A 26,817-nucleotide genomic window follows, 5' to 3' on the forward strand; every position below is an offset into this window, starting at 1 on the left:
GGAGATGATACCGATACTGCTGTGCACCTTGCTAAAAACACTATCGATGTTAGGGTCATCACTATACTATGTTACAATGACATTACGGAATTCCAGAAACAGAAATGTTTAGATTATATAATTCAATTAATTAATTCAAATTTGTTTGATTATAAATTAGAATTAAAACTAATTTATTAAATCGATATATATATAAAATTATAACATCGATAAGGTGATAGCATAATCGATTTTTCTTCCATCTCTATGACACACGCACACAGCTGCAGCCAGCCATCAGCCAACACACACACGCACACGGGACACACACGCACACAGACGCGAACTCAACTTCCACAGTTTCTTTATTTTCTGCAGGAAAATTGGAAGCAAAACGACTCGAAATTCACTGTGAACGCGCTTCGTAACGTAATCGCTATCGGGAATCTCTACGGTGATCCGGAGTCCAAGTGGTGCCCCAGCGTACGATGCTAGCAACTGGCCAGCAGCAATCAGCCGTCGCCGTTCAATAACCAATATCAATATCGCATTCGATTTTCGAGTCGGAGTTGCGGACCGACCAACCAATCGCCAGTCATCGTACGTGGCGCTATTCGCAACAGCAGTTGATCCATCCGGCCGGGGGAGCTGCTCCATCCGGGCGCCATGACGGACGCAGCCGCTGGAAATGCGCTGGCCGAGAAGGGCCTGCCGCAGATGAAGGGATGGCTGCTGAAGTGGACCAACTACATCAAGGGCTACCAGCGCAGGTGGTTCGTCCTGTCCAAGGGCGTGCTGAGCTACTACCGCAACCAGACGGAGATTAATCACACGTGCCGGGGCACCATCTCCCTCCACGGAGCCCTTATCCACACGGTGGACTCCTGCACGTTTGTCATCTCCAATGGGGGCACCCAGACCTTCCACATCAAGGCCGGCACCGAGGTGGAGCGCCAGTCGTGGGTCACCGCCTTGGAGCTGGCCAAGGCCAGGGCCATCAGGGTTCTCGAGAGCGAGGAGGAAGAGGAGACGGAGACGGCCCATGTGGTGCCCAGCCAGGAGATCAGCTCAGTGGTCCGCGATCTCACCGAGCGGCTGGAGAACATGCGCACCTGCTTCGACCTGATCACCAAGCATGGAGCAGCCCTGCAGCGGGCACTCAACGATCTGGAGACGAACGAGGAGGAGTCGCTGGCCAGCCGCACCAAGATCGTCAACGAGCGGGCCACCCTCTTCCGGATCACCTCGAATGCCATGATCAATGCCGGCAACGATTACCTGCAGTCGGCGGAGGCGCAGGGCCACAAGTGGTCCAAGATGCTGCACCACGAGCGCGAGCAGCGCCAGCGGCTAGAGGAGATCGTGGAGCAGATGGCCAAGCAGCAGTCGCAGATGGAGCAGGCGGCGGTGCTGGTGCGTCAGCAGAAACCGGTCCCTTCCAGCTCGGTCGGCAACGCCACTCCCGGCTCTCTGGTGACCTCCGACGACGATATGGAGTTTTTCGACGCCGAAGAGCACGGATACACTGGGCCGGGGCGCTCGGCCGAATCTCCCCATCAGGGCACATTCATTCTGAAGATGAACACGCGACGCAGCAGCAGCGAGGAGCAGGTGGAGGGCCAGCAGGAGGGCAGCTCCTCGGAGAGCGACGAGCAGAAGCGCACCGTGCCGACGGTGCAGCAGGTGTGCCTCGTGAGTGCGCCGCGGGTGGCCTCTGGCGGACAAGGTGATGACGACGACGTGGACAAGGCAGTGCCGGCCCAGCAGAGCACCGAATCCATCTACGGCCGCAACTGGAATCCGGATCTGATCAAGAAGCGGCGCGACCGAGTGCCGGACAAACCGAACCACCCCATCAGTCTGTGGGGCATCATGAAAAACTGTATCGGCAAGGACCTGTCCAAGATCCCTATGCCCATCAATTTCAACGAGCCGCTGTCGATGCTGCAGCGCCTGGTTGAGGACTACGAGTACACGGAGATCCTCGACTATGCAGCCACCTGCCAGGACGAGTGCGAGCAGCTGGCCTACCTGGCCGCCTTCACCGTCTCTGCCTACGCCACCACCACGAACCGCACAGGCAAACCCTTCAATCCGCTGCTGGGCGAGACCTACGAGTGCGACCGCATGGACGACTACGGTTGGCGGTGTCTGGCCGAGCAGGTGTCCCACCATCCGCCGGTGGCAGCGCTCCACTGCGAGAGCAAAAAGTGGATGTGCTGGCAGGAGTTCTCCATGACCAGCAAGTTCCGCGGCAAGTACGTTCAAGTGAGTATCGTTCCTGGCAGTCGAGCAGCCACAAAAGTAGACAAGTAATTCTGAGAATTGATTTTCTCGCAGATCAATCCCCTTGGCGGCGTTTATGTGCAATTCCTGGACAGCGGCAGGCGTTATTCCTGGCGCAAGGTGACCACCACGGTGAACAACATCATTGTGGGCAAACTGTGGGTGGACCAGCATGGCGAAATGGAAATCCGGGGATCACAGGCATCGGAGGGCTACAAGTGCGTGCTGAACTTTGTCCCCTACTCATACTTCAGTCGCGAGGTGCAGAGGAGCGTGAAGGGCGTGGTGATGAACAAGGACAACGAGGTGAAGTGGGTGGTGCGCGGCACGTGGGACTTTAAAATCGAGATTGCGCCGGTGCTGAAGACCTCGGGCTCTCCCAACAGTCCCACCTACACCACGGGCGACTTCAAGTTAGCCTGGCGACGTCGCCCGGCTCCGCCGGAGTCGGAGAAATTCTACAACTTCACCACGCTGGCCTGCCAGCTGAACGAAGAAGAGGAGGGCGTGGCACCGACGGACTCACGCCGGCGCCCGGACCAACGGCTCATGGAGCAGGGGAGCTGGGACGAGTCGAACAACGAGAAGCTGCGCCTGGAGGAGAAGCAGCGCACGGAGCGCCGTCGGCGCGAGGCGGAGGCAGAGCAGGCGGCAGCGGAGGGCAGGCCGTATCCGGCCTACGAGCCCATGTGGTTCAAGCGCGAGAAGGAGGAGGGCAGCGAGGAGTATGTGCACGTGTTCAAGAACACCTACTGGGAGGCCAAGGCGGCGCAGAACTTTGAGGGCTGTCCCGATATCTACTAAACGGGAGTAGTAGCGAATGGAGCAGCCACTACCACACAGAGCAGCCTTAGCGAATATTCTAAAGATTTCAAATATGATGCAGCCTCCACTACACTCTGCACACAACCCGGAAACCACAAACCACAGCGGGACACGCTCCGGCGGATTGCGAACCGGAGCAGCACATACGCATATATAGTAGTACCACACACCTCGATCTAGTGCATATATATAAATTAATTCCCGTAATCTAACCAAGTTCGAGCCGTGCCCTTGCATCGAAATTTACCTTGATTATTTCCGTTTCTGACTTTCGGTTCCCCCTCCCATTTTCTAGTAGAAGCTATCCAAACGAGGGCTGGGCCAGTGGTTTCTCCCTCCAAACCACACTAGATGTCCTTCCCTCTTTCCGCAGAATAGTACATGTTTCGCCTTTGTTGTGTATATATATATATATCGAACCGAATCGAATGCCGAGCAAGCAGGAGCAAGAGAATATGTTAAATGTTATAAATTTATGCAATTTATTATTAAAGTATTATTTAAATAAAGCAACAATTTGTGTTTCAACTGGGTAAACAGTGCCACCTGCACACCTGCGATAAGATCCCGCCTGACTCACGCGATCGCTATCACATAATCCGACTGCCATTAGTAATATCGACCTGTCGACTAATGAATCTGATGGGGGAAAGTACTAAATACCTTTGCAAATAGTTTGGCACTGTAAATATGCCATAAATAATAATGTACATTATTAAAGCCAGCGGGGAAAAATCTAATTTAAACTCAAATGTATAAACTTCCTTCCAATAAGTACTGGTTAACAATTATCTAACAAAATATATTTAAAAAACTATTGTAACGCGATTACTTTCCCCTAAGATATCGTGTCAGATAAGTCGACCACTACATCAAGCTTATCAGTTGACTACACACAGAAGATAACGTGTTGGCGGGTCAGGGCGTGAACCTCAGTTGTTATCCGTGGTCTGGGAGGGTTCGAATATGTCCAGGGACTTGAGGAGGGCCTCGCCCGAGGGATCGCGACCCTGGAAACGACGGAACACCTCCGCCGTGGGCACAGATCCGCCGGAGCTGAGGAAAGTCTGCTTGTAGCGCCGCCCAACCAGCGCGTAGTTCTCCTCGCTGCGCTGCTCCGCAAAGCTGCTCGAGATGTCGGCGGCTATCAGGCGGGAGTACAGATGGCTGAACTGGGCGGCCGCCCAATCTCCGGCAAAGATGTCCGTGAGGGAACAGGGGTGGGCGTCCTTCTTGTCCAGCGGCATGCAGTGGTAGACGGGCCACAGCTTGCGCACAATTTCCAGCCAGAAGGCATTCGAGCGGTGTAGCTCCACGTCGAGATCCGCCAAGTACAGGTCCTGGCAAAGATTATACCCGGCCAGCTGGGTCTTCAGCAGCCGCATCTTTTGGGAGAGCTCGGCTTCCAGTGGCTCACCGCTGGTAAAATGCCCGGAGAGGCTTCTGATCACCGTGGGATCGTCCAGGAAGTTGCTCATCACATGACCGGACACCTGCGAAGCATCCCACTCGATGTTCGACAGTCCCGCCAAGTCACTGTAGCCCGCCTGGGTGAGCAGGTGTTGTAGACCGCTGCCGAAAGTCTTGAACACCATCTGCAGATCATCGTAGCTCAGCAGTGGGGTTCTGCCCTCCGAAAAGTTGAAGATCAGGGCGCAGAGGGGCGTCAAACTGGCGGATCTATTGCTGTTCCTTATGCCCACCATCCAGCCGTTGTTCCTGCCGAACTTGTGCTCCTTGGAGTAGCAGTCCACATAGAAGCCGCCCACCGGAGTGGAACTATTAGCGGAATCAGCATCGAACACATCGTAGAACTTTACGGCAGGATGCCACACCTCCGCACTGGGCTGTTCCACTATTTGGATGCCAAAGAGCTTCTCGCTGAGCGCAAACATTCCGGACAGAACGCGGGGCAGTGGGAAGAACTCGCTGAGCTTCTGCTCCTGCAGACCATGCTCCGCCACCAGCTGCTTGCGGCGCCAGTAGGCCACGTCGTAGGCCTCAAGTTTGTAGTCACAGCCGCTGTCCTGGGCGAATCTCTGCAGTTTGTCCAGCTCAACGCTTTGTGCGGGGCCGGCGAACTTCAGTAGCTTGGCAAACAACTGCTTCAGGTTGTCCACACTGCCCACCATCTTGGTTTGCATGGACATGTCCGCAAAGTTGGCGTAGCCCAGAAGATTCGCCTGTCGCTTGCGTAGGCCGCGGATCTTCTCCAGATGCGTGCTGTTCTCCAGGGATTTCTCCTGCTGCGAGGAGGCCTTTAGAACACTGGCCCGCCAGACATTCCAGCGCTGCAGTCGCTCGGGGCAGTACTTCAGGAAACCGTCGACCACCTGGGGCTGGAGCGTTATCTTCCAGGGACCCTCCAGCGGCTGACCGGGATCGCGTGCTGTGGCCTCTAGCAGGGGAGGCGGGAAATCCCTGACCAGGTTGAAGTCCGTAATGACTTGACCGAACGAGTGCACTGCCATGTTGACCTTGTTCTTGAAGCTGGCCCGCTCGCGACCCAAATGGGTGAGCAGTTCCTTCAACCCGTCCTGCTTCTCCTTGTCCAGGGTGAGCCCGTTCAGCTGGCCCTCCAACAGGAACTTCTGCCGCAGTCTCTGTTCATCCTGTCCGGCGGATTCGGCGGCTCCATCCTTAAGGGCCTTGTAAACCGTATGGTTGCAGAACTTGGCCGCCCGTGCATTGCGCGCACGCTCGTGGATGTTCATGTACGATTTGGTGGGAATCAGCGTGGAGTTGCCCAGGTACAGAGCTTTGGCCACTCCCCACGTTGTCTCTAGGGGCCCGGTGACGGTGTCCAGTTCCCGGAAAATGCCGCCTGCGTCCAGCTGCTTGCCCTGCTGCAGGTCAGTCTCCAGCGCCTTAACCGAGTTCTCCACTGCGGATGCCTGCTGGCCAATGGCTCCTAGGCACATTTCGATGGTGATGTCACTGAAGGCAGGCAGTCCATCGGGTTTCAGGACGCCCTCGCCCAGTGGACCCTCCTCGCCGATCTCCGGAACTCTGTAACATAAGTTAGGGCTCATTAAAAGACTCTTATTGCCAAGGCTTGTAATCCCTTACAGCACTATGTAACCGGGTCGGTTTTCAGTTGTGTGCAAGGAAGCGCTGAAGGTGGCCCGAATGAGGGGCACTGACGCCGGACGCCGTCGCAGGAGGTTCAGCATCGTGGATCCCGGATATGTACAATACCGGAGAGCGTGCGCCGGGAGTTTTGGATTCAGAAAAAGAGGGCCAGCGGCGTTTACACAACCACAACACGCCTGGACCAAAAAACAAGTGACAGCGGACAGCGTTGCCACCCCGCGGTTAAAAAACCACTAGAGATGCGAAAGTCACAGTTTAACAAGTCACTGGCTACCCTAGAAATAAGAATGTATTTCCTATGTTGAAAAGGCATACCTGTTAAGGTATGTAAATATATTTTCAAAAATGTGCATTCCTTATTTCCTTTCCTTTTTTTCCAAAATGGCTTTGCAGAAAAGTGACCTAAAACTGCATTTCCAAGGCCATAACTAGTCTTACAGCTATCCGATTTGAAAAAGAAATGGCTCTACATGCTTGCACTTTTAAGCTCTAAGAATATACGTTTAACTTTTGGTTTGGAATTTTGGGTCGATTTTCTTGAATTTTTTTTTCCTTTTTTTCCAAAAATTGCTTTGCAGTAAAGTGACCTAAAACCAGCACTTCCAAGGCCATAACTTTTCTTACAGTTATCCGATTTTAAAAAGGAATGGCTCTATAAGTTTGTGTTCCTAAGCTCTAAAAATCTACGTTTAAATTTTGGTTTGCAATTTTGGGTCGATTTCCTTTCCTTCTTTTCCGAAAATGGCTTTTGCAGAAAAGTGACCTAAAACCAGCACTTCCAAGACCATAACTATTCTTACAGCTATTCGATTTTGAAAAGGAATGGCTTCTAAGAATCTGCGTTTGAATTTTGGTTTGTAATTTTGGGTCGATTTTCTTGATATTTTAATGATGTAACCCCTTTCCTTTTTTCCAAAAATGGCTTTGCAGAAAAGTGACCTAAAACTGAATTTCCAAGGCCATAACTAGTCTTACAGCTATCCGATTTTAAAAAGAAATGGCTCTACATGCTTGCACTTTTAAGCTCTAAGAATCTACGTTTAAATTTCGGTTTGTAATTTTGCTTCGATTTTCTTGAAATTTTAATGATGGTACCCCTTTCCTTTTTTTCCAAAAATGGCTTTGCAGAAAGTAACCTAAAACCAGCACTTCCAAGGCCATAACTATTCTTACAGCTATCCGATTTTGAAAAGGGACGGCTCTATAAGTTTGTGATTTTAAGTTCTAAGAATCTGTTCAAATGTTGGTTCGCCATTATGAATTTAATTTTTTTTATTGTCGGTGCTATTATTTTGACTGTCACTGCATACACATATATTAAGTAAATGCTTTTTTTTGTAGTTTTCATATGCCGAGCATAAGGTGAGGCAAATAAAATATAGAAGGTAATGTAAAAAAGTAAAATCACGAGTAGCATAAAACGTAAAAATTCTTAATTTAACTTATGCTTTGCGAGGTCTAAATCTAGATTCTGGGGCGGACCATCCCCGCAGCGGCGGAAGCGGGCCATCCGAGCGCTCGTCCTCGGACGCGGAATTGGATCTGGAGGAGCTCGGGATCCCCGACGATTGACTATGACCATTGGGATTGGTAGCAGGGGCAGGTGCAGGTGCAGATCCAGATCCAGGTTCAGATCCCGGCGCCAACAAGTGCTGGAAGTTGACGTGCACCCACGCCCGGTAGTTGACCAACGACTGCGGTACCTCCACGATGCTGGCCAGGATGGGGCCCACGATCTTGGACGAGTCGGAGTCGACCAGCTTGGATAGTTTGAGAAAGGCGGCCTCGAATCCCTGCATCACATGTAGCGCCTGCCAGGAGCTCCTCCCAATGTCGTTGGTGGGCGTCACCGGATCCTCGATACTCAGAACCGACTGCCAGTTGTTCTCGCCAAGGGCGGACCGCAGTCGTTCCTTCTCCACGCAGCCGCCGTTTCCGAGCACCGAGATTCCGTACTTTAAGAAGTCGAACTTGCGGCCGTAGTAGTCCAGAAACTGGAGGAGCAGCAGAGCCAGTTTGTTGTTGCTGCCATAGCGCTTATTGCTGCGCTTCTGCTGCTGCAGAAAGCTTATGACCATGAGGGTGAGGGCGTAGGAGGAGACTCCGCCGGAACTGTAGACTTCGTTGAGTCCCTGAAGCTGGAGGAACTGCTTGAGAACCATCACCAGCTTGGGCAGCTCGGGGAACTGGCGGATGAACTGCTTGATCAGCTCGGCAGCCTGGACGCCGGAAGTGGCGGCCGCATTGAAGGTCACATCGAACTTGATGCGGGAGATGCGCTCCGTGAACTTGACCACCGGCACAGAGGCCTTGTCCAGGACACTCACGGTGTCCGTCTCTGGGACTTCACGGGCCACCAGTTCTCTTTTGAGTTCGTGTAGCGGGGTTCCGGGGTCCCAGTAGTTACCATGGTGCACCACCAGGTCGATGTCCGAGTCCGGAAGATTAAGGCCAGTTCGGAAGGAGCCAAAAACCTCCACGCAGGCGCTTGGCCACAGAGTGAGCACCACGTCCTCGATGCGACGCACTGCCTCCGCCCGCAAATAGAACTCCGTGGGTGTGGTACATAGCCAGCTGTAAAATTGATCGATCTCTAGGTGGAGCAGGCTCAGCGCCGGAATACCATTGCCGTACACTCCGGAAAGTTGCCAGGGCTTCGCTGTGTCAACCATTTTACTTCTCAGCTTTTTGTTTTGGGGGCGAAAGAGAAGTGCAAGAAACAAAATGTCAAAAGATAAAGGCAAACAAATGTGGAATAGCGCCGTTATTCGGCAAAGAGGTGGAGTGCTAATTGATCACGATTGGAAAACAAAAGACGTAATGGTTACGGTAAAATTTTCACAAAACAAATTTAAAAAAAAATTTGCTTATGAAATTGGAGGTGAACGTGTAATTGTAATTTGCCGCCTTCTTCATACAACTCTTTGTCAAACATTGTTAAAGGATAAAACCTGAGTCATTTTACAACACTGAGAATTTTTAACTTAAAGCACTCTTTAACACTGAGAGAAATTAGATGAGAGATATAAATTAAAAAAAAAATTCGAAAATAGCTCCGTCGGTCGGGAAAAGATGAGATGCCAACTGATTTCGATTGGAATACAAATACATGGTACTTACTGCACCACTTTCGAACACTAAGCATATTTTTTTGTTCACTTAAATCATTTAACATGTTCAGGGATTTGAAGATCTCTCTAATTTGTAATTTATATTTTTAATATTATAATTTTATGTCTCGAAAAATAAAATTAATGTTTTGAAAATTTGTTTATAATTAAAAAACATGACGCTTTTAAATATTCTTGTACCCAGGAACATATTTATACTGAAAATAAATTGAGTATGTCACAAGAATCTGTATCAAACAAATTCGGTTGGAATTTATATGTACCTACATCACATGGAAATCTTGCAATTAAATTGCAAGAAGTTGTTGTTTCCCAATTAAATATAGGAATAAAGTGAATATAATTTTATTTTTAATACCAAATGTGACAAAGGAAAACAAATTTATTGGATCCAGCAGGAATATGGTCTCCTTTTTTGACAAATCCTGACAAAACTGACAAAGTTAAAGCAAATATGTATGTGTATATAAGATAAGATAAGATTAACGATAAAACGTAAGAAAATATTACTCCTCCAAATGTCGACGGTGTTGCATCTGGAGCTCGAAACGTCGATTCAGGCGCACTCCTCTGATGAACTCTCCCTTTTTGTTTTGGGCCTTCGTTGTGTTTCTGCCCTTAAACATTTCAATGCGTCGCTGGCGTCGCTCCGCCAGCTTGTTATCATGGGATTCCGCCGGATAGTTGGTAAACGTGGCATTGAATGTCTTCAGCGTGGAGGTGGACAGATTAAAAGCTGGTTTCGGGGCTGCATTGAGGGCGTGCGCGGTAGTCTTTAAGGGTAAACGACTTGAGTTAAACTTCTCGGCGGGAACTTCCATTATTACGGCTCGATTGGCGGTCATGTCGATCTTTTTCAGCGCCTTTGGACGAGGGCGATCTTCTACAGAAGCGGGATTCTGTTGTTGTTTCTTGGCCGTCGATCCTGGTTGCTTCAGCACTGAATTGGTCAGCACCTTGGCGCGTTCCGCCTTTCGTTCGACATGTTCCAGTAGGCTCTCCATCTTGGCGAACTGCTTCTCGTGCATGGCCGCAAAATTGGGCATCTTGGTGCGTTTCTTGTTAACTTTGCTGGGTGTAATGGTTCTAGTCACCGGTATAATTCCTAATGGAAAAACAAGTTGAATTACTGTGATTCTTTCTAAATTGAATGATGTACCTCTGCTGGGCTTCGGAATTCTGCTCACTTTGCAGCGACTCTCATCCAACGACTTTGAGCGCCTACGGCGTTGATTAACATCTGAAAGTATGAGTTGAGAAAGGACTATGGATTGCTTTGATCTATGTATAACTCACTATTTTTCTGAAGTCCCTTCCAGCGCTCATCAATTTCCTCGAGATTGGCAATCTCAACGGGACTCTGAAAGGTTACAGTGCGCGACATTGTTTCATTCCAATCACTGGACGACTTGGAACGTTTGCGTTCATACTTCTGGTCTTCCTCCTTATCGAGACCTCTAAATGTTTGGTCAAATTTCTGAGAACTATCCGTAAACTTGAGCAACGGTTTTGTCTCATAGGGCGTGGGGAATCGAAAGCCATTCGATTGTTTGGGCTTCGGTGAAGCTAGATCGGCTAGATATAACAGGGTTCGGTTCTGATCATTTTCAGTGGTAAGAACTACTTTAATCGCCGGCTTCTGTTCAGGAATTTCAAGTATCGGAACGGAAACACGTGGCTGCTTATCGGGACTTTCCACAAGGATAAGACTTGCATCGATATCTACTGGCTGCATGTCGGGATTCACAACCAGGATAACACTGGCATCCAAATCATTTTTCTTATCTGCATCGAACGTGGTGTTGAGCGGTGACTTCTCTGGTTCATCAAGATCATCATTTTCAACGAGTAGTGAAGGCATTTCTTCTTCCGGAATGGTTTGCTCATCAACTATTTCAGATTCTTGGGCTGATTGAGTAATGTAATCGTTGGCACTAACTGCCATTTCTAAATTTCTATCCTGTACATCTGGTTCCTGGGAAGTTTCAGCATTTTCTGCGACTTTTTGATCATCGTTTGAGCTGTTTTCATTTTGAACTACCTTGTCTATATATTGTGAAGCTCTTATATCATCTTCTTCCTGGCTATCTGTATCTAGTGGGCACAAGCCCAGTTCATCTATATCGGCTTCAGGAATTACAGGTTTAAATTTGGATGGGTTTTTCTCCTTGGGTTGAACTTGTTTTTTAAATGCCCTAGAGGACTTTCTCTTTAATTGAGGTTTCTCCATCTCCACTTCTTCTATATCGTGTGTTTTAACATTTAGAGTTTCCACCTGATCCCGTGGAGTCTCCAGCTCTGTTTTCTGGTTATCTACTTTTTTTTCCTCTAAAACTTGGTTCTCTTTTTGCTGCTTTACGTTCATATCAACTTGTGGAAGCTCCTGATCTTCCTCTATGCTTACTTTTGGAACGTCTTGCTCTGTTTTCTGTTTCTTTGTGGTCACGCGCTTGGACTTGCGGCTGCGCTTTCGCGAATTCCTGCCCACCTCGGCAGCTGTCCACTTTTGGGTGGAGGGCATCTCGTCTTCGGCTTCGGCTAGAGGGCGTTCGGCTATTATCTTCCTGGCGGATCCCACTATAATGTCATCGTAGTCGATTGTGGGACGCACACTTTTCCGGCAGCTGCGTCGCGGGGTTTCGGGGGCTGGGCCAAGATTACCTGGAATACCTGGCGTTTTTGGAGCATCAGAATGTACAGGAGATTCATCCTCGGAGGTGGTGTTCTTCCTTCTGAGTACCGCTCGTCGTGTTTTCCTGGCCATTGGTGTGCCCGCAGTGACTGGAACTTGTGAATTCCGATTGGCGTCCTCATTTTCCAAACCATTCGGCGCCAAGACGCCAACATCGCTTGCCGGATTATCTGCTAAAATTAATGGTTAACAAGATGTATGCCAGCAAATATTTACGCTTCGCTTTGTTTTTACCAATATTCGAGTCCATTTGCAGCTGTTTACTTCGTTTTTTCTATAAAATAGACGAAAAATGCCAGTGATATTCTCCTTTGATCTGTACGTTTTTTTTGAAGCTGAGTGTGACCGCTGTTAAATCCTTAAAAAATACAATGGCGCCCAACAAATATACCAAAACTATGATTTTTTCAAAGCACTTAATAAGATATACCAAATAAATGTCAGTGCTGTAAAATTTCAGAATTGTAACGTATTTCGTTTAAAAAGGGCCGTTTATCACTTTTTCATTGTTCTTTGGGAACTCCTCTATATCAATTTGAAAAGATTTTAGATTCGTAATGCTACGAAAAATTTCTTTTTTTCTGTTGTCTCTTCATTGTTTAATTATTTTTTAGACACCAACAAATCAGTTTCTAGTAACATAAACGTTTATTTTAAGAACCAAAAATATTAAAATAAAAAAAGCCATGAAGATTTATTTATATTCTGTATAGCAACCCAGATTTGGATGAAAAAATAAAAAATATTGTTTTTACAGATTAATTATGTGAGTCTGAAACATTTGATATTTGAGATTTTTATTTACATAAATCTCTAATAATCTTCAATTCAGATTTTTATTTTTAAAATATCAAATAATCTTTATTGGCTATTTTTAGTTATAAAACTCTGTTAACCATGGACTTTTCATCTTGCATAAGCTTTGGCCAGCAAGTTGATCTAGAAGGTATACAAAAATCACTATATTCTTTAAGAAGCAATACAAATATGTAATAAATTTATTTAAGAAAAACTCAAAATACTTAACATGTGAGCTGCTTTATTTGTAGCAAAACCAGCATCGAGATGGCATCAACGACTAGCAAATGAAAAATACATTTACATGTGAAATGCAATAAAATAAATAGTAAACACTTTTGGCACTTTCATGGCTTAGCACTCCTAGTTCAGGGGCGTTCCCTGTCTGCTCAAAGCTAGTTGATAGGCAACCTCAAAGGCCTGTCCCAGTGTCAGAATGATTTCCTGGGCCAGCTCCTGTTTAAAAGGAATTAATATTCGATTGGCTTAACTAATCAATAAATTACAAACCAAGCTATCCACCATAAAGACGTGGCAATAGTGCAGATCCTGCTCTTTGGTTATGTATGCAAAGTAGCGCAAATCCTCCGAATCCTGGCAAACACAATTAATATTCTCAATATCATGGCAACAAATGGCAGTCTAAAAAACAGAAATGTTGATGAATTTTTATAAAAAGCTACCTATGTATATATCAACCTTTTTCTCGTGATCTATAAACTTAACGCCGATGCAGGAAACTGCAATGTCCACATTGAGACGCGTCTGGAGATTGGCAGCCTTCAGATACTTTGTCGACGTGGTGCAGTTCTCCAGCAAACTGAAATCACTTACACTCGCCGCCGACTTCATGTTCTCATCAATCTTTAGTTTCTGAATAGATTTCCGAGTTGACAGGGTGCCTTGCAGCTTTCGTATTACCGTCGAGCCGAGATACTGAAACAAATAAGTGGGTTATACTATAGTAATTTAATTTAAATCGATTTAAATAAATAAATAGCCCTATTTGTGGGAAGCTTCCAATATAATTTAATAAAGAACCCAAACTCCCTTGTTCTCGTCTTCATAGAAAGTTAAAGATGTGTTTTAAAACCTATTTTTAGCCATTCACTTATAGATAACCAGTTTTTGTATAAGTATTAAATGAAACAAAATTTGTGAAAGCATACTCACAAACAGGGAATATCGTATTTCTCCATGGATCAGTGTGTATGGAGAGTGGCACCAATTGGAGGCGGAGCTCTGTTTTCTGCCCAATAACAGCTCCGCCGGATCTCTAATGTGCAACGATTGCCTAGAGTCCTCCAAGGACCGGCTTGATGGGTCATCTAAACCCTCTTCGACTTCTTTCTGCCCCACTGTGGACACTTCGTTGCCGATGTTCTCAAATATCGTATCGATCTCGGCCCAAACTCGAGAGGCACTGAAGTCCTCTCCCAATGCGGAGAATCGCTGCCTGGACAGGCTGCGTCGGTGATTTTGTGCGTGTGCCGATCTCACCATGCTAGGCGATCGGAGAAACTCTCGATCCATGGGCATGGAAACCTTACCATCTACCGCATCAGCGGACAAGTTCAGAGTGGATCCCTTAAACAGTCCAGCAAAAGGGTTGTCGGCCACGTACTCCTCCACCTGGTCGGAGTTTACAGAGGTGGTGGTGGTCCGCTGGGTTTCCCCCGGTTCCAGAAAGCTGTTCTTGCGCAGCGTCACCGGCTGAATGAAGTTGAAGATCGTGTGCTCCGCCTCCGTGACCGTGGGTGGCGGATAATCCGGCGTGGGCGAATGGCGAACCGATCGCAATTTCTTGCCATTGCCGGTGGCATTACCATTGCTGTTATTGTTATTATCCACAGACACAGCTGCCACGCAGCTGCCTTCGTCTACGGGCACCAGATTCGCATAGTCGTTGTATTCGTCGTTTATTCGAGTGCGTGGTTTGGGAACCGGTGGCGATGGCAACGTCATCTCCACATACGAAGCCACCGCTTGTTGACGCACCGCAGCTGCAAATGGTAACAGAAAACAGATGTTTATTTGATTACTTTTTTTTAAAATAAGAAAAACCCTATCGCAATTCTTAATAGCTAAAATATCTCATACATTGTGAGCAGTAATTCTTAAATTGATTATTTTCAGTTAAAATATTTCATTTATCAGTCTACTGTTTTATTTAATTTTTCAAAATTAAAAATGAAACACTATGTTGGTCTTTAATAAGTCAAGCTATTCCGGGATTTTCAATAGTTTTAATGTTGTCAACTAGAACCAAAGAGTTGGTGTACTTGTAAAGGTACTTAAAAATGGTTTTACGTACAGTTGTTACTGGTGCTGGCGGAGTTCTCGTCGCTGGTGGAGCCGTTCTTCAGCAAATTAATGTACTCGTACGACCTCGAGGGAACCGATCCGTTGGAGATGTCGCTGCAAGTGCGAAAGCTGGGAAGGATGTGCTGCTTGTACACCGGCTTGTAGTTGGCCCACAGATCCGTGGCATTTAATTCGTCGCAGGACTTTTGCTGCACAATCGGCTTCATCTGCAGGTAGTTCTCTGGCGCCTTGGCGAAAACGTCCAGCGAGCTTAAAGAGTGCGAAAGTCCGTTGTTGACTTGGTGATCTTGTTGCTTTCTACTTGACGAGAAGTGAGTGGGTGGTGGTGGTGGTGGTGGTTATGAAAGAGAGACCAAACGAGACCAGACCAGTTAGTTGAAGAGACGCACAACCGAATTCGATTCCGAAGCTGATTCTGATGAGTGCTAGGGCTAGTGGGCGTGGACATGAGGGTGGGTTGTTCGAGTGCGAGTGGTTGGGATGAGTGCGCTTTCCGAATGATATGAGCTGCGGGCTAAGTTAATTAGGGTCAGCAAAGATGTGGGTGTGTTTCTCAGTGTCGCAGAGTGGCTGGGCTTACTTCCTCTGTCTTGGCGGCAGCTTCTGGCGCTGCGAGTTCTTCTCGAACAGCCGCTTCGGCAACGACTGTGTGCCGTTTTCCACAGCAACTGGCTTCTGCCGTTCCCTCGCCGCCTGGGTGAACTCTGCAAGAGATCGTGGGAGGTGGAAGTTTAAAAACACCATTAGAATTCGAGTCATTTTGGCTAAATTGGGGTAAACTTTTCAATAAGTTTGTCTTCCTCCGTAAGAACGAAGTCGATGGCCCTTTTTTTAAGAAAGAAACTGACTTATTTACTTACTTCTTTGCTTAAGGAAAAAAATTAGTATTTATAATTTCTTTTATTTAAATAAATTGTGTATGACCAAAAACGGAAAATTAATTAAAGTTGTTGCATAGTTCAATTAAATAAGCGTCTATTTCTAAATAAATATCTTTATTCAGAACAATATATAGTTACTTAAAATTTATGCTGTGCAAATTCCTACCGTGCAAGTTACTTAAAGTTTATATAGTTGTGAATAAAGATAACTAATAAAAACGCTTAAAGTATTCTAATATGAATATATTCAAAAGTTGGACTTTTGGGATTTATTATTATATTTATTCGCTTATAAATTAAAAAATGTTTAAAAAATGGAATGTGAATGTAAGTTGTTTACAATTCTTGGACTGACCAGTGTTTAACTATTGCACGAACTTAATAAACTGATAGAATGTGCTACAGATACAAAATAAATTTAAGGAATTGAATATTTTTCCCAGGAAAATCACTCATACGCACCATTGATGGCGGCCACAATGTCGTAGGTCACATGCGGCGGATAATCGGAGAGTATGTCCAGGGCGGTGCGTCCGTTGCCATCGGTAGCATGCACATAGATTCCAGCCCGGAGCAGAGTGAGCACCACGGACTTTTTGCCACAGAGGGCCGCCTCGTGGAGGGCACTTCCCGCGTGGGTGAGTATGTTAACATCGACGCCGGCGGCGAGCAGCGTTTCCACTACCTTCTTGTGGCCGTTTCGACTGGCCAGATGCAAACAGGTGTGCGTGAAGATGTGTTTAATGGGCAAGCAGCCCAGAAGCTTCTCTTCCTCGTCGTCCGACCCCAAACTTTTGTAAGGCAATATGAGGTCAGGATAAACGCGTAGCAGAGTTTGAACAACCTGCAGGCGGCCAAATTGGGCGGCCAAGTCCAAGGCCGTTTGGAAGCTATTGTTGCGTATGGCGGGATCTGCGCCGTAGGACAGCAGGATGGCTACCACGGCATTGTGTCCATGCTGGGCACCCGAATGCAACGGTGTCTCGTTTTCGATGGTCTGGGCATTGGGATTCGCGCCCGTGGGCGTGTGCATCAGCAGCATCTTCACAATGTCCTGGTGCCCCGCCCAGGCGGCCAGGAAAAGGGGCGTGGAGCCGCGAATGTCGGGGACATCCAGCAGGGCATGGTGGGCGAGAAGTAGCCGCACAATGTCCCCATGGCCATTTAGGCAAGCATGGTGCAGGGAGGTGTAGCCATTCATGTCCTGACAGTTTATGCTGGGGCTGCGCCGAAAGCTTGAAAAGATTGGGGTGTTTAAGAGGGTATTTATACAGGTGCATTTGATGACTCACCTGGACAAGGGACCATGTCGCTTGCTCGAGTGATCCAGCAGTTTGTCCACCGTCTTGATATCGCCCCCACGGGATGCCTCCAGCAAATGTTGATCCTTGCCCATTGCTCATCCGCCACCGACTCCGACTCCTCCAAGACTAGGTAACTAACGGGACGGAAAAACACATGGCAGGTTGCAGATTTTAGCTTTTGCTCCGATTTCAAGAGAATGAGATCATCGCAAGAATTTACAGACGCCCCACCTCCAGCCGCAAAAATCAGGTGGCGGAATCAGCTGTTGGCCCTAACACACACGCACTCACACCTGCTCTCACACTTTTATAGCCCTTATTTATTTACACAAATCGAAATAAACATTCCAGCGAAACGCATGAAAGTGTTTTTGTTGATTAAAGGGCGGCGGTCTGATTGCCCCGCCTCTTCCAAGGTCAATCGATGGTAGTCCGTCGCTTCTTATATTATATTTATAATATTTTCAATTTGCTTATACCTGCTATTTCCACGTCCACGTTCAGCTATATGACCTACAGCCATAAAATAAACCGTTCACTTGTTTGCCTCCGCGAAATGCTTTAAAACTTTATTTACGTGGAGCCGATCTAGCTTATGACTAGTGTTGAAAAACATTCAATTGTTCGTTACTTTTTGCCTTGGGATGGCCACGTGAATGGGTAATGCGGTCACGAACAGGCACGAGTCATTAGTGCTGTCGGCGATACGCAGGATAAACCATTTTTTATATTTTCAAAATATTTTAATTGAAAGTCGCAAGATGTATACATACATTTGTCAATATTGCAATTGGTTGTGACACACAAATCGTTTTGATTGAATGTTTGCTACATATGGTCTATATACGAATTTGCATTAAATTGTAACCAAAAAGGATTTATGTAAATATTAGTTCTATTTATGTTAGCTAGACTTAGCTTGTAAATTTTAAACTTTGCAACGACTTTATCATATTGTTCACATAGAAACAATTTATAATTTTTTTTTAAGTTCTTCGATATTTATTATTTTGGAATTACGGTTAAAATTTGATAAACATCGAACGGCTTAATCATTGAGCTCCCATGGGAAAAATCGGAGTATTAAAACAAAAATGAAAACTTCTCTAATTTTTACTTTTTTTTTAAATTTTTTGTAGGTAGTAACGGTTTAATAGTTTAGATTTATTTGAGTTATTTTTTTTATATTTATTTAAATCCCAAAAAATCATCATAAAGCTGCCTTGCGAACGACCGAATAAATAAGGTGAAAATCATCATCACTATAATGTTTTTAAACATGTTCGTAGATGTTTAAAATGTTTTAGATTTAGAGGTTTTAAAAATTATTTAATTTTTTAAAAGAAGTTTGAATGACGAAGTTTGCTTCCGTTCGTGTCTCCATTAAACCTACATAGTTTATAGAATTTAATAACTAAACATTTTTTGTTTCAAATAAATATTACGAAATTTACTAAATCGATTTTTCTTAGTTATTTAATTAATTTGAATTTATTAAGTTAAATTGATTGTTTTCGATACGGAAATTTCCGAAAATTGCTCATATAATTAGCGTGCAAAAGGGGTATCCCCTTTTAGACGATACTGCGTGAAAATAGCCAAACTGACAGCACTGGCACGACTTTAAACGATACTTTTCACTGCACATCTCTAGCTGCACAAGCCAAATTTTTTATTTTCCCTTGCAGAGATTCACGTTTTTCCCCAAAAAATTTGACCCACAGAACAATGGAAACCACGAGCTCTAGTCCGATAAAGCCCAGGCGAAAAGACAAGGACGAAGGTAAGTGGAAACAGTGAGAAATCCGCCCTAAGTCCAAACGAAAAAGCGAGATGTGCCGGCACATCGGGTATCGTGTGCCTTTTACCCTTGATAACGCGTGTGTGAGTGCTGGTGTGCGTTTGAAACAGCCAAATTAAAGTTTAAGGTATGCCCCTTCTGTTTGCCCCCGCTTAATGCCAACCCATTCACTCTATGTTGCCCTTGCAGATGGCCACGCAGTGGAGAAGGAGGAGGAGCAGGACAACAAAGACCTGGTGGGCGAACCGCACAGGAAACTCCAGCGACTGGGTGACACTCCCGAGGCGAAGGAAGTGCTCCTCAACGAGGCCTACCAGCAGCCAAAGCTCACAAAGTGGCTGCAGACCGCCTGGACGACGAGCCAGGGAAGCAAGGAGGCCCAGACCGGCGCGCAGGTCTTTGCCGATCCCTTCCAGATCTGCCTGCTGCCCGGCCTGCTGGAACAGGGCCAGAGCCAGGCGCTCGTGGCCGAGATTATCCAGAAGGTGCAGTGGTCGCGCAAGCAGATGGACCTGTACGAATTCTACCAGAGCTCCGACCTCTCCAACATGCCCACATGCCCGCTGCTCACGAACTTCCTGCAGGTGCTGCGCAAACAAGTACGTCCCTGGCTGGAGAAGGTCACAAACCTCAAGTTGGACTACGTTTCCGCCTCATGCAGCATGTATACCTGCGGCGACTATCTGCTCGTGCACGACGACCTGCTGAAGGACCGCCAGGTGGCCTTCATCTACTACCTTTCCCCCTGGGAAGGAGCGGAGGAGTGGTCGGAGTCGCAAGGCGGCTGTCTGGAGATCTTCGGCAGCGACGATCAGTGCTTCCCCCAGTTTCCGGTGCAGCGGAAGATCGCCCCCAAGGACAACCAGTTCGCCTTCTTCAAGGTGGGCTCGCGCTCCTTTCACCAGGTGGGCGAGGTGACCACATTCGACTACCCGCGTCTCACGATCAATGGCTGGTTTCACGGCGAGACGAACGAGGCCTTCGTCGCGGACTCCATGCGCGCCTTTCCCCGCCTTAACTACCTGCAACCGGATAGCCTCAATAAGCCGCTCCTGGGACTTTTCCTGAACAACGTATATCTGAAGAGCGCCACACGCCGCAGCATCCAAAAACGGATCGAAGAGAACTCGGAAATCTGTCTGTACGAATTCTTCAAGCGGGAGAAGTTCGAGTTGGCCCGGTCCCAGCTGCTGGCGGATTCGGACACACTGAAGTGGCGGAGACAGGGACCCGCCAATGCGCACAACTACGAGGTTCTGGATCTGACGACCGCCAGAGGCACCATCCTCGAACTGCTGCAGCTGTTCCGCAGCCATGCCATGTTCGCCTTGCTGCGGGATTTCACCGATTTGGATTTGGCTGGCGCCGATGCCCAGATGCCCACGTGCAGCGTGGAGCTGCAGCGCTGGTCACACGGCAACTACACAGTGCTGGGCGACGGGCTGGCCAGCGAGGAGAACACTTTGGACCTGGTCTACTACCTGAATGCGGCGGAAGGGGCGGCAGTGATCACATACCTCTCGCCCGACTCCGAATTGCCGGCGGCGAAGGCACCAGCAAATGGCAGGAGATCGGACTACGATGGCGAGGAGGAGGATGAGTCCGTGCTGCTCACCATTACGCCCGTGGACAACGCCCTTAATATAGTCTACCGGTGCGAGGGCACCACCAAGTTCACCAAATACGTGTCGCGTAACACGCCCCTGGACAAGGGACCTGTTTTTGTTATTTCCTGCAGCTACAAGGAGTAGAATGTGACTTTGGTTTACAAAATGCGCACAATTACTACTCAAGGACTATCAACATTCATACCGTTCTACTGTACAGAAACTAATTTACATAATAAAACGTATATAAAACATAAAAACAAGTGTTTGGATTAAAATTACCCTTGTAAGCTATGTATGTTTTAAGTTTTATAAAGAATCTATGTATTTTAAACACTATAGAATAGGCTAATAGTGCTAAAATGCCAAGAACTGCACCGTACCTTCAGAATTCAGAAACTAATCAGACTTTTCTGCTTGACTTTACAGATAAGTTCCGAATCGGGGCCACAGTTGCCTTTATCGTGGTCATCATTGGAATTGGCGTGCCCATGTGGTGGCGCACCACTACTGTTTACCGGTGAGTCAGCGATGTCTGGAGGCGTTTTCCAAATCATCCGTAATTGTTTTCTGCACAGAGTTAATTTGCCCTCGTCGGCCATTCTGAGCCTGAGTGAAATCCCCATCAAAACGGCTGTGCAGGTGGCCATCTACACACAGCAGCCCAGTCGTGGTCAGTTGCTCATCGCGGAACTGCAGACTGCCTTTAGCGATAGCGGTGGGTAATTGCCTCTCCAATCACTTATTTTTCTATACTAAGAGTAGTGTTAATCTTCAGAAATATGGAGTGTGGAATTCAAGCAACTGTCGCCGACGACCAAGACCCAGGAGGCTCATACTCCGGCGGCTCTGGAGAAGCTGCTGCTGGAGGAGCATGTCCAGAGTGTTGGCGACTTTATGTTTATCGAGTGGCCCAAGCTGCAAGAGGAACTGCTGCTGACCACCGAACGATCGGCCCTTATGCGAAGTGATACAAGTAAGTAAATTGGTTTATGCCCGTTTTATATTTAATATTCTATTAATTGAGCATCTAAGCATTGCTAACTAATTTATTACCAAGACTAATTTTAATCATTGCGCTTTAAAGATGTTTGTTTAAAAACTGGTTTTTGTTCTTAAATATCGATAAAGTGAGCGCATGTTTTCAAGGTCCTCGATAGTATAGTGGTTAGTATCCCCGCCTGTCACGCGGGAGACCGGGGTTCAATTCCCCGTCGGGGAGGAGATTAATAAAATTATTTTTTTTTAATTTTAATATTATTATTTATTTTTTTTTTACGATTTATAATTGTTCTATATAACAGTTACATATGTGTATATTTATATCTTACATTTCCGTTGGTATATATATTTAATGGTTTGTTTGAAACCATACTGGAATTTCAAAGCACTATATATAGCCCCATTTTCTATTTCGAAAATTTTAATTTGAAAAAATGTTTTAAAATATAAAAAAAATAATTTAGAAAAAACAGAAATACACTACTATACATTAGAGAAATATTTGTATGGGAAATACAACTTTTATATATATTATATATATATATGTATAAAGAGAAATTCTATTAAGAGAAATTCTGTTCTAGGCAGAAACCCTTTTGATGATATTCAATCTTTTTCAGCCTCCAACAAAATTGCCCAGCTACTGAATGCTAAGATCCTGCAGACGTATCGTATTAATCAAATTTTGAGTACAGACGAGAGGATGGGAGCCAAGTCGGAAGCGCCGCAACCGGTCTACGATGTTATCGTATCGGTTTTGAATCCGAAACCTCGACTTACCCATGCCAAGTGGAACATTGCTATGGCTGTGAAAAGTTAGCTTTGATTTGAATCTTAGTATGCAAGACCCTATTTATGCCCAACACCATTTTATTACAGCCTATATTGAACCCTGGTTGGCGCAGGTGTCGGGCGTGTCCAACTATACGGTGCGATCGCAGTGGAAGTACCGGGTGTCCATCGAGGCCGATCTCAAGCAGATTCGCGACCAGAGCAAATTGGGGCGTCACTACGCCCTGCAGGAGTCCGCCCTGCCCCATTTACTGACCTCTATTGCCCAGAACCTCAGCGCCAGCACCACCGACAAGCCGGCCATCAACCTGGTTGTGTATATCCCACCCTGCCACACGGCTCCGTTGCACATCTACAACAGCAAGGATCAGCGGCTGACCAGAAATGGCGTGGATGCCTTTATTTCACCGCCTTGGGGCGGCTTCATCATATCCAATCCGCCGGAACATGTCTGTTTGGCGGCCGTCAACGATCAGCAGCCAGTGCCCTATCACGTCAGCACAACGGACAACATGCAGGTGATGCTGGACCAGCTGCACAAGCTCTTGGACATCAGCAGCGAACTGCGGATGGAGGGCGTCAAGGCGGTGGACATCGAGCAACTGGAGCCACGTCGATGGGAGTATGAGGCGTACCTCAGGCGCAGCGCCATCCGACACATTGCCACCGCCAGCAGTACGCTCCAGAGTCTTATCAAGCTTCTGGGTGAGTCTTGCATCCATTAAATTAATACAATAATATCAGGAAATTATTTATTTTAAAAAGAAAAGCATTCCTTTGGGGTATGTTTTTGAGCACTTATCATTGTTCCACAACTGTTATTTTAACTGCAATTGTATATAAATTTAACCATAATTAGCATTGGTAGAAACAACATCAATCTTTGTTAGTTTTTATATTTTTTTGGCGTTTATATTTGAATTTTACCTTCGGCCGTCTCATGCCTTTAAATAAAGTGTTCCGTAAAATATCTGCTCGATAATAAAGTAACATTTAATTAAGTTTATGTTTTTCAAGATTGCAAGTTTAATAGCCATCTTAAACCGCATAATAATATTCGCTTCCGCCCCTCGTTTAGCTCATCTCTAAATTTAAAATCAAACATTTAATTAACTTAATGTTTTTTTAAGTTTGTACCGCTCGAGAAGGGTAAAAGGCGTAACCATCTGAAACCGAATTATAATATTCGCTTCCTTCTCTCGTTTAGATCAAATCAGCTACATTGTGATAGACGACGAGGTGGGTGCCGCAATAACGAATTCCTATGCGGACATTTTGGCCGCCAAGGCAGCCCTTCTGGAGCACCGACTGGCCGAGGCCTCCGAGCTGGCCAAACGGGCCTTTGTGGCCTCGGAGCGGGGCTTCTTCGACGCCAGTCTGCTGGCCCAGCTGTACTTCCCGGACGAACAGAAGTACGCCATCTACATTCCCCTCTTCCTGCCCATCATGGTGCCCGTTCTGAGTTCCTTCAACATGCTGCGCAGTGTGCTGCAGGCCAGGCGCAAGGAAAAGCAGTCTTAAACGAACCGCAACGAAGTATAGTAATATTCCTCCTCATTAAAGCCACACGTATATTCTTAATAAGCTGTTAATGCTGCTATTTAATGGTTCACTTTGGTTTAATGTAGTACATGTCATCTTCAAGGCCGCGCAGCTTATTGTTTTTACCCACTTGGTAATGTTCCAACATGTTTACGCTGTAGACTGTCACACATAGGAGATAGCTGAAAACGATCCGTCGTATCATTTTCGGAATTTGCTGGGGAAGCCTAAACCTTGGGTGGAGTCGGTTTGGAAAACAGTGAAATTTTGATCTCTCGTAGAGTCTTGAACATTTGAATACAAATCCACGTGCCACTATTCCTTCTACAAGTTTCGCCAGATGAGTGTGCTGCGAATTGGATGTCATGGCTGGCGGAGATCGTTCCCCTCGGCCACCAGCTTAGTCCACGTCCACTCGGCGTGTGAACGCGCGTATAGGTCAGGTTCAGTGCAAGATCGCTGCCGGATGAATGTCAGCCGTGACAGGAACGCAGACTCGCATTCGGTGGGTAAGTCATATCAAATTGATATTTTAAATGGGATTTTAATTTGTTTTGTTGTTCTTTTTATCCAACAATCAATTGGTTATTTATTATTTATTTTTTAGTTGACAACAAAATAATCTACTGGGACTTCGCTTTAAAAGAACTTTTGGCTTAACTGACAAACTTTCTTTGCATTTCTAGTTAAATTAATGTTATCTTGTGATAAATATATTAAAATATATATTCTCATAGCTTTTAAATTTTATTATTTTTTATTATTTAGAAATTTGTATTTTTTGTTGAATATAAATCAATAATCTTAATCGAATCAACATGTAAACCTGTTATTTGAACCATTCTCTGTTTTATTGATATTACTATTGTAAAAACAACATCTCCTCTTTAATGCATTGATTGTAAAGGAATTCTCTTTTATATCTGAAACCCATTTTATGTCAATGGTGGTAGCACATCAGAAATCGTATTAAATGACCAGGTGGCGATACAGAGCTTAAATAATGGTTTACCTTAGGCAAATAAATATCTTAAAACTGTTCGGAATTTCTTGGTCTTCAGGTATTTCAAGACACGGCATTTTCAGACACTACCAACGCAATTGCATGCCATTGCAAATGAGCAGATGAAGGCAAACAAAAAAAGGCACAGAAATACGCGGCTGTCAAAACTCGTTAAACATGGAATTCAATTGGTAATGGGCAACCGAAACGGAGGGGGGCCAGAAGGGGCGGAAGATCCAAGAAAAAAAGGGGGCGGGGTCGGCGTTAGCGTCAATCTTTGCGCATTAAAAGTAAATAGTTAATTTTTAATTGCTCACGGCTCGTTGGCTCTCGACAAAGAGCTGTGTGTTCGGAAAAGATCTCTGGCATACCCATACCCAAACCCACAGCCAACATATTCAACAAGTATTTGTCTTCGCCAAAGGTTAAATATTATTTTAATGAGCCGCTACAGAGCGACAGGGACTTCAGAAGAGACAGAAAAACCTTTTCTCCACCGCAAAAAGGTCAACAATGTGACTTTTAGCGATCGCCAAATGCCGCCAGCCCGCTAAAAGTGGCTTTGTGTCATGGTTTTTGTGCCACGGCATCTCAGCGGCATATGGTGGATCTGGTTGGGAGTTTTGGGTCTGGGTCCCGGTGACGCCTATTTGCAGCCGTAATTGCCCAGCCATCTGCATTTCCGGGATCTAAGTGCCCAAATCTCCTCTTTCCCACACGCACTCAGTCACGGCAAACCGCACGCACGTAAAAAATCAATTCGATTTTCGAATTTTGAAGTGCTGGCCAGCCGAAGGCTAACACAATAACGAAACTAATTTTGATGCGGTTGTTAAATGTTGCCAAACACCACATCGGCAGCTTAAAGTGGAAAATGGCCAGAGGAGGAGGGCCACAGCGAATTGTCCGATATGAAGATGTTGCAGACAATAGATGGCACTCCAGCACAACGAGGCGTATAATTAATAATTGATTGAGCCGCGTTTTGAAGGCACTGCAATGCACTGCAAACAATGAATGACAGGCAGCCAGTTGCAGCTGGCGAAGAATTTGTGGCCCCAAAATGGCACAAAGTACTGGATACTTCGGGAGTTGAGATGCCAGGTGTGCCCATAAGTTGCCTATATGGCTGGCGAACGTAAAAGCCACATTGCCAAACGTTTACGGCCGCAATTGTAATCACTGTTTGCACTGTTTGTGTTGACCAAATGTGCTGATGCACTTTTTATAGCACTGGTGCATTCCCACCGCTAAGTGAAATTAATAAAAATCGACTGCACCAAAAACGTCAAATGCGTCTGCGCAATGCACATAATTTGTTTAATTAATTACGCCAACACATTTTCATTGCTGCCTATTGGGCAATTGCCGTTTGGTTGCGACGAGACGAGACGAAACGAGAAGTGATGTGATTTTTCACATAAACTACAAAAAAAACTTAAACTATAACAGCCATTGAAAGCCGAACGGATTTGGCAGCTTTCGAAAGATTCAGCGATCGTCAAAAGTGGAAGTGGATGCTGCAGTTGCTGTTGCTGTTGCTGCTGTGCTCATGTTGCTGCTGCATCAGCAACATTCTCGGCTTTGCGTCAAGGCCACTAACATTTTGTCTGCACATGATCTGGTATTGGAGATCTGCAGAGATTTGTGAGCGGCAAGCCGATTCTGACCAGAAATGCTAAGCGATCAAAGTTCAATTCTTCGCCTGGGAGAAGAATAATGAGTAATTTACACCGGTCCATCGCATTGCCAAACT

At 46.1% G+C, this 26,817-nt stretch overlaps 6 protein-coding genes and 1 non-coding gene across 10 annotated transcripts; 3 read left to right on the forward strand and 4 right to left on the reverse strand.

Annotated features, from left to right (window-relative positions):
• The first annotated feature begins 275 nt into the window (after positions 1 to 275).
• LOC108143857 (oxysterol-binding protein 1) lies at positions 276 to 3,603 on the forward strand. Its single transcript, XM_017268419.2, has 2 exons — positions 276 to 2,247; positions 2,320 to 3,603. Exons 1-2 carry the CDS (start codon positions 646 to 648, stop codon positions 3,067 to 3,069), a joined length of 2,352 nt encoding a protein of 783 aa, XP_017123908.1. The 5' UTR covers positions 276 to 645; the 3' UTR covers positions 3,070 to 3,603.
• Positions 3,549 to 6,388, reverse strand: LOC108143858 (oligopeptidase A). Its single transcript, XM_017268420.2, has 2 exons — positions 6,160 to 6,388; positions 3,549 to 6,099 (listed from the first exon to the last, which is right to left on the reverse strand). The coding sequence occupies exons 1-2, from the start codon at positions 6,261 to 6,263 to the stop codon at positions 4,023 to 4,025; spliced, it is 2,181 nt and encodes a 726-aa protein (XP_017123909.1). The 5' UTR covers positions 6,264 to 6,388; the 3' UTR covers positions 3,549 to 4,022.
• Positions 6,389 to 7,437: 1,049 nt separating this feature from the next.
• LOC108143725 (inactive non-canonical poly(A) RNA polymerase protein Trf4-2) lies at positions 7,438 to 9,117 on the reverse strand. Its single transcript, XM_041709043.1, is given in 2 exon segments — positions 7,438 to 7,685; positions 7,687 to 9,117. Coding segments are annotated over 2 exon segments (1,239 nt in total). The 5' UTR covers positions 8,856 to 9,117; the 3' UTR covers positions 7,438 to 7,615.
• A 563-nt stretch (positions 9,118 to 9,680) lies between these two features.
• LOC108143758 lies at positions 9,681 to 12,366 on the reverse strand. Of its 2 annotated transcripts, none has more exons than XM_017268288.2 (4): positions 12,241 to 12,366; positions 10,611 to 12,176; positions 10,474 to 10,554; positions 9,681 to 10,419 (listed from the first exon to the last, which is right to left on the reverse strand). In XM_017268288.2, exons 1-4 carry the CDS (start codon positions 12,254 to 12,256, stop codon positions 9,821 to 9,823), a joined length of 2,262 nt encoding a protein of 753 aa, XP_017123777.2. In that variant the 5' UTR covers positions 12,257 to 12,366; the 3' UTR covers positions 9,681 to 9,820. The 2 variants fall into 2 exon arrangements, with proteins under 2 accessions (XP_017123777.2, XP_041564958.1); XM_041709024.1 differs by having other exon boundaries at positions 10,611 to 12,179.
• A 662-nt stretch (positions 12,367 to 13,028) lies between these two features.
• On the reverse strand, positions 13,029 to 17,922 carry LOC108144013 (ankyrin repeat and sterile alpha motif domain-containing protein 1B). Of its 2 annotated transcripts, none has more exons than XM_017268638.2 (9): positions 17,794 to 17,922; positions 17,303 to 17,448; positions 16,473 to 17,245; positions 15,710 to 15,833; positions 15,119 to 15,378; positions 13,978 to 14,807; positions 13,504 to 13,740; positions 13,315 to 13,446; positions 13,029 to 13,260 (listed from the first exon to the last, which is right to left on the reverse strand). In XM_017268638.2, exons 2-9 carry the CDS (start codon positions 17,404 to 17,406, stop codon positions 13,168 to 13,170), a joined length of 2,553 nt encoding a protein of 850 aa, XP_017124127.1. In that variant the 5' UTR covers positions 17,407 to 17,448; positions 17,794 to 17,922; the 3' UTR covers positions 13,029 to 13,167. The 2 variants fall into 2 exon arrangements, with proteins under 2 accessions (XP_017124127.1, XP_017124125.1); XM_017268636.2 differs by having other exon boundaries at positions 15,119 to 15,426.
• Positions 17,923 to 18,951: 1,029 nt separating this feature from the next.
• On the forward strand, positions 18,952 to 24,097 carry LOC108144009 (prolyl 3-hydroxylase sudestada1). Of its 2 annotated transcripts, XM_017268631.2 has the most exons (7): positions 18,952 to 19,097; positions 21,152 to 21,242; positions 21,301 to 21,440; positions 21,501 to 21,698; positions 22,345 to 22,539; positions 22,604 to 23,221; positions 23,724 to 24,097. In XM_017268631.2, exons 1-7 carry the CDS (start codon positions 19,043 to 19,045, stop codon positions 24,035 to 24,037), a joined length of 1,611 nt encoding a protein of 536 aa, XP_017124120.1. In that variant the 5' UTR covers positions 18,952 to 19,042; the 3' UTR covers positions 24,038 to 24,097. The 2 variants fall into 2 exon arrangements, with proteins under 2 accessions (XP_017124120.1, XP_017124119.1); XM_017268630.2 differs by lacking the exons at positions 21,152 to 21,242; positions 21,301 to 21,440; positions 21,501 to 21,698; ... (1 more) ...; positions 22,604 to 23,221; positions 23,724 to 24,097 and adding an exon at positions 19,305 to 20,982.
• Trnad-guc lies at positions 21,873 to 21,944 on the forward strand. The gene has a single exon. It is a non-coding gene; the product is annotated as a tRNA-Asp (tRNA).
• Positions 24,098 to 26,817: the final 2,720 nt, after the last annotated feature.

This window comes from Drosophila elegans, unplaced genomic scaffold, assembly GCF_018152505.1.
Source record: "Drosophila elegans isolate 14027-0461.03 unplaced genomic scaffold, ASM1815250v1 contig_468, whole genome shotgun sequence".
In the NCBI taxonomy this organism is placed as follows: domain Eukaryota; kingdom Metazoa; phylum Arthropoda; class Insecta; order Diptera; family Drosophilidae; genus Drosophila; species Drosophila elegans.

Coding starts and splice junctions, on each gene's coding strand:
- LOC108144013 (XM_017268636.2), bottom strand. CDS start 17,406: ATGGGCAAGGATCAACATTTGCTGGAGGCATCCCGTGGGGGCGATATC. Junction 13,447..13,503: donor TTATAGATCACGAGAAAAAG/GTTGATATATAC, acceptor TCTGTTTTTTAG/ACTGCCATTTGTTGCCATGA. Junction 13,261..13,314: donor TCTTTATGGTGGATAGCTTG/GTTTGTAATTTA, acceptor CCTTTTAAACAG/GAGCTGGCCCAGGAAATCAT.
- LOC108143758 (XM_041709024.1), bottom strand. Junction 10,555..10,610: donor GAAGGGACTTCAGAAAAATA/GTGAGTTATACA, acceptor TCATACTTTCAG/ATGTTAATCAACGCCGTAGG. Junction 10,420..10,473: donor AATTCCGAAGCCCAGCAGAG/GTACATCATTCA, acceptor TTTTTCCATTAG/GAATTATACCGGTGACTAGA.
- LOC108144009 (XM_017268630.2), top strand. CDS start 19,043: ATGGAAACCACGAGCTCTAGTCCGATAAAGCCCAGGCGAAAAGACAAG. Junction 19,098..19,304: donor GCGAAAAGACAAGGACGAAG/GTAAGTGGAAAC, acceptor TTGCCCTTGCAG/ATGGCCACGCAGTGGAGAAG.
- LOC108143857 (XM_017268419.2), top strand. CDS start 646: ATGACGGACGCAGCCGCTGGAAATGCGCTGGCCGAGAAGGGCCTGCCG. Junction 2,248..2,319: donor TCCGCGGCAAGTACGTTCAA/GTGAGTATCGTT, acceptor ATTTTCTCGCAG/ATCAATCCCCTTGGCGGCGT.
- LOC108143858 (XM_017268420.2), bottom strand. CDS start 6,263: ATGCTGAACCTCCTGCGACGGCGTCCGGCGTCAGTGCCCCTCATTCGG. Junction 6,100..6,159: donor CGACCCGGTTACATAGTGCT/GTAAGGGATTAC, acceptor CTTATGTTACAG/AGTTCCGGAGATCGGCGAGG.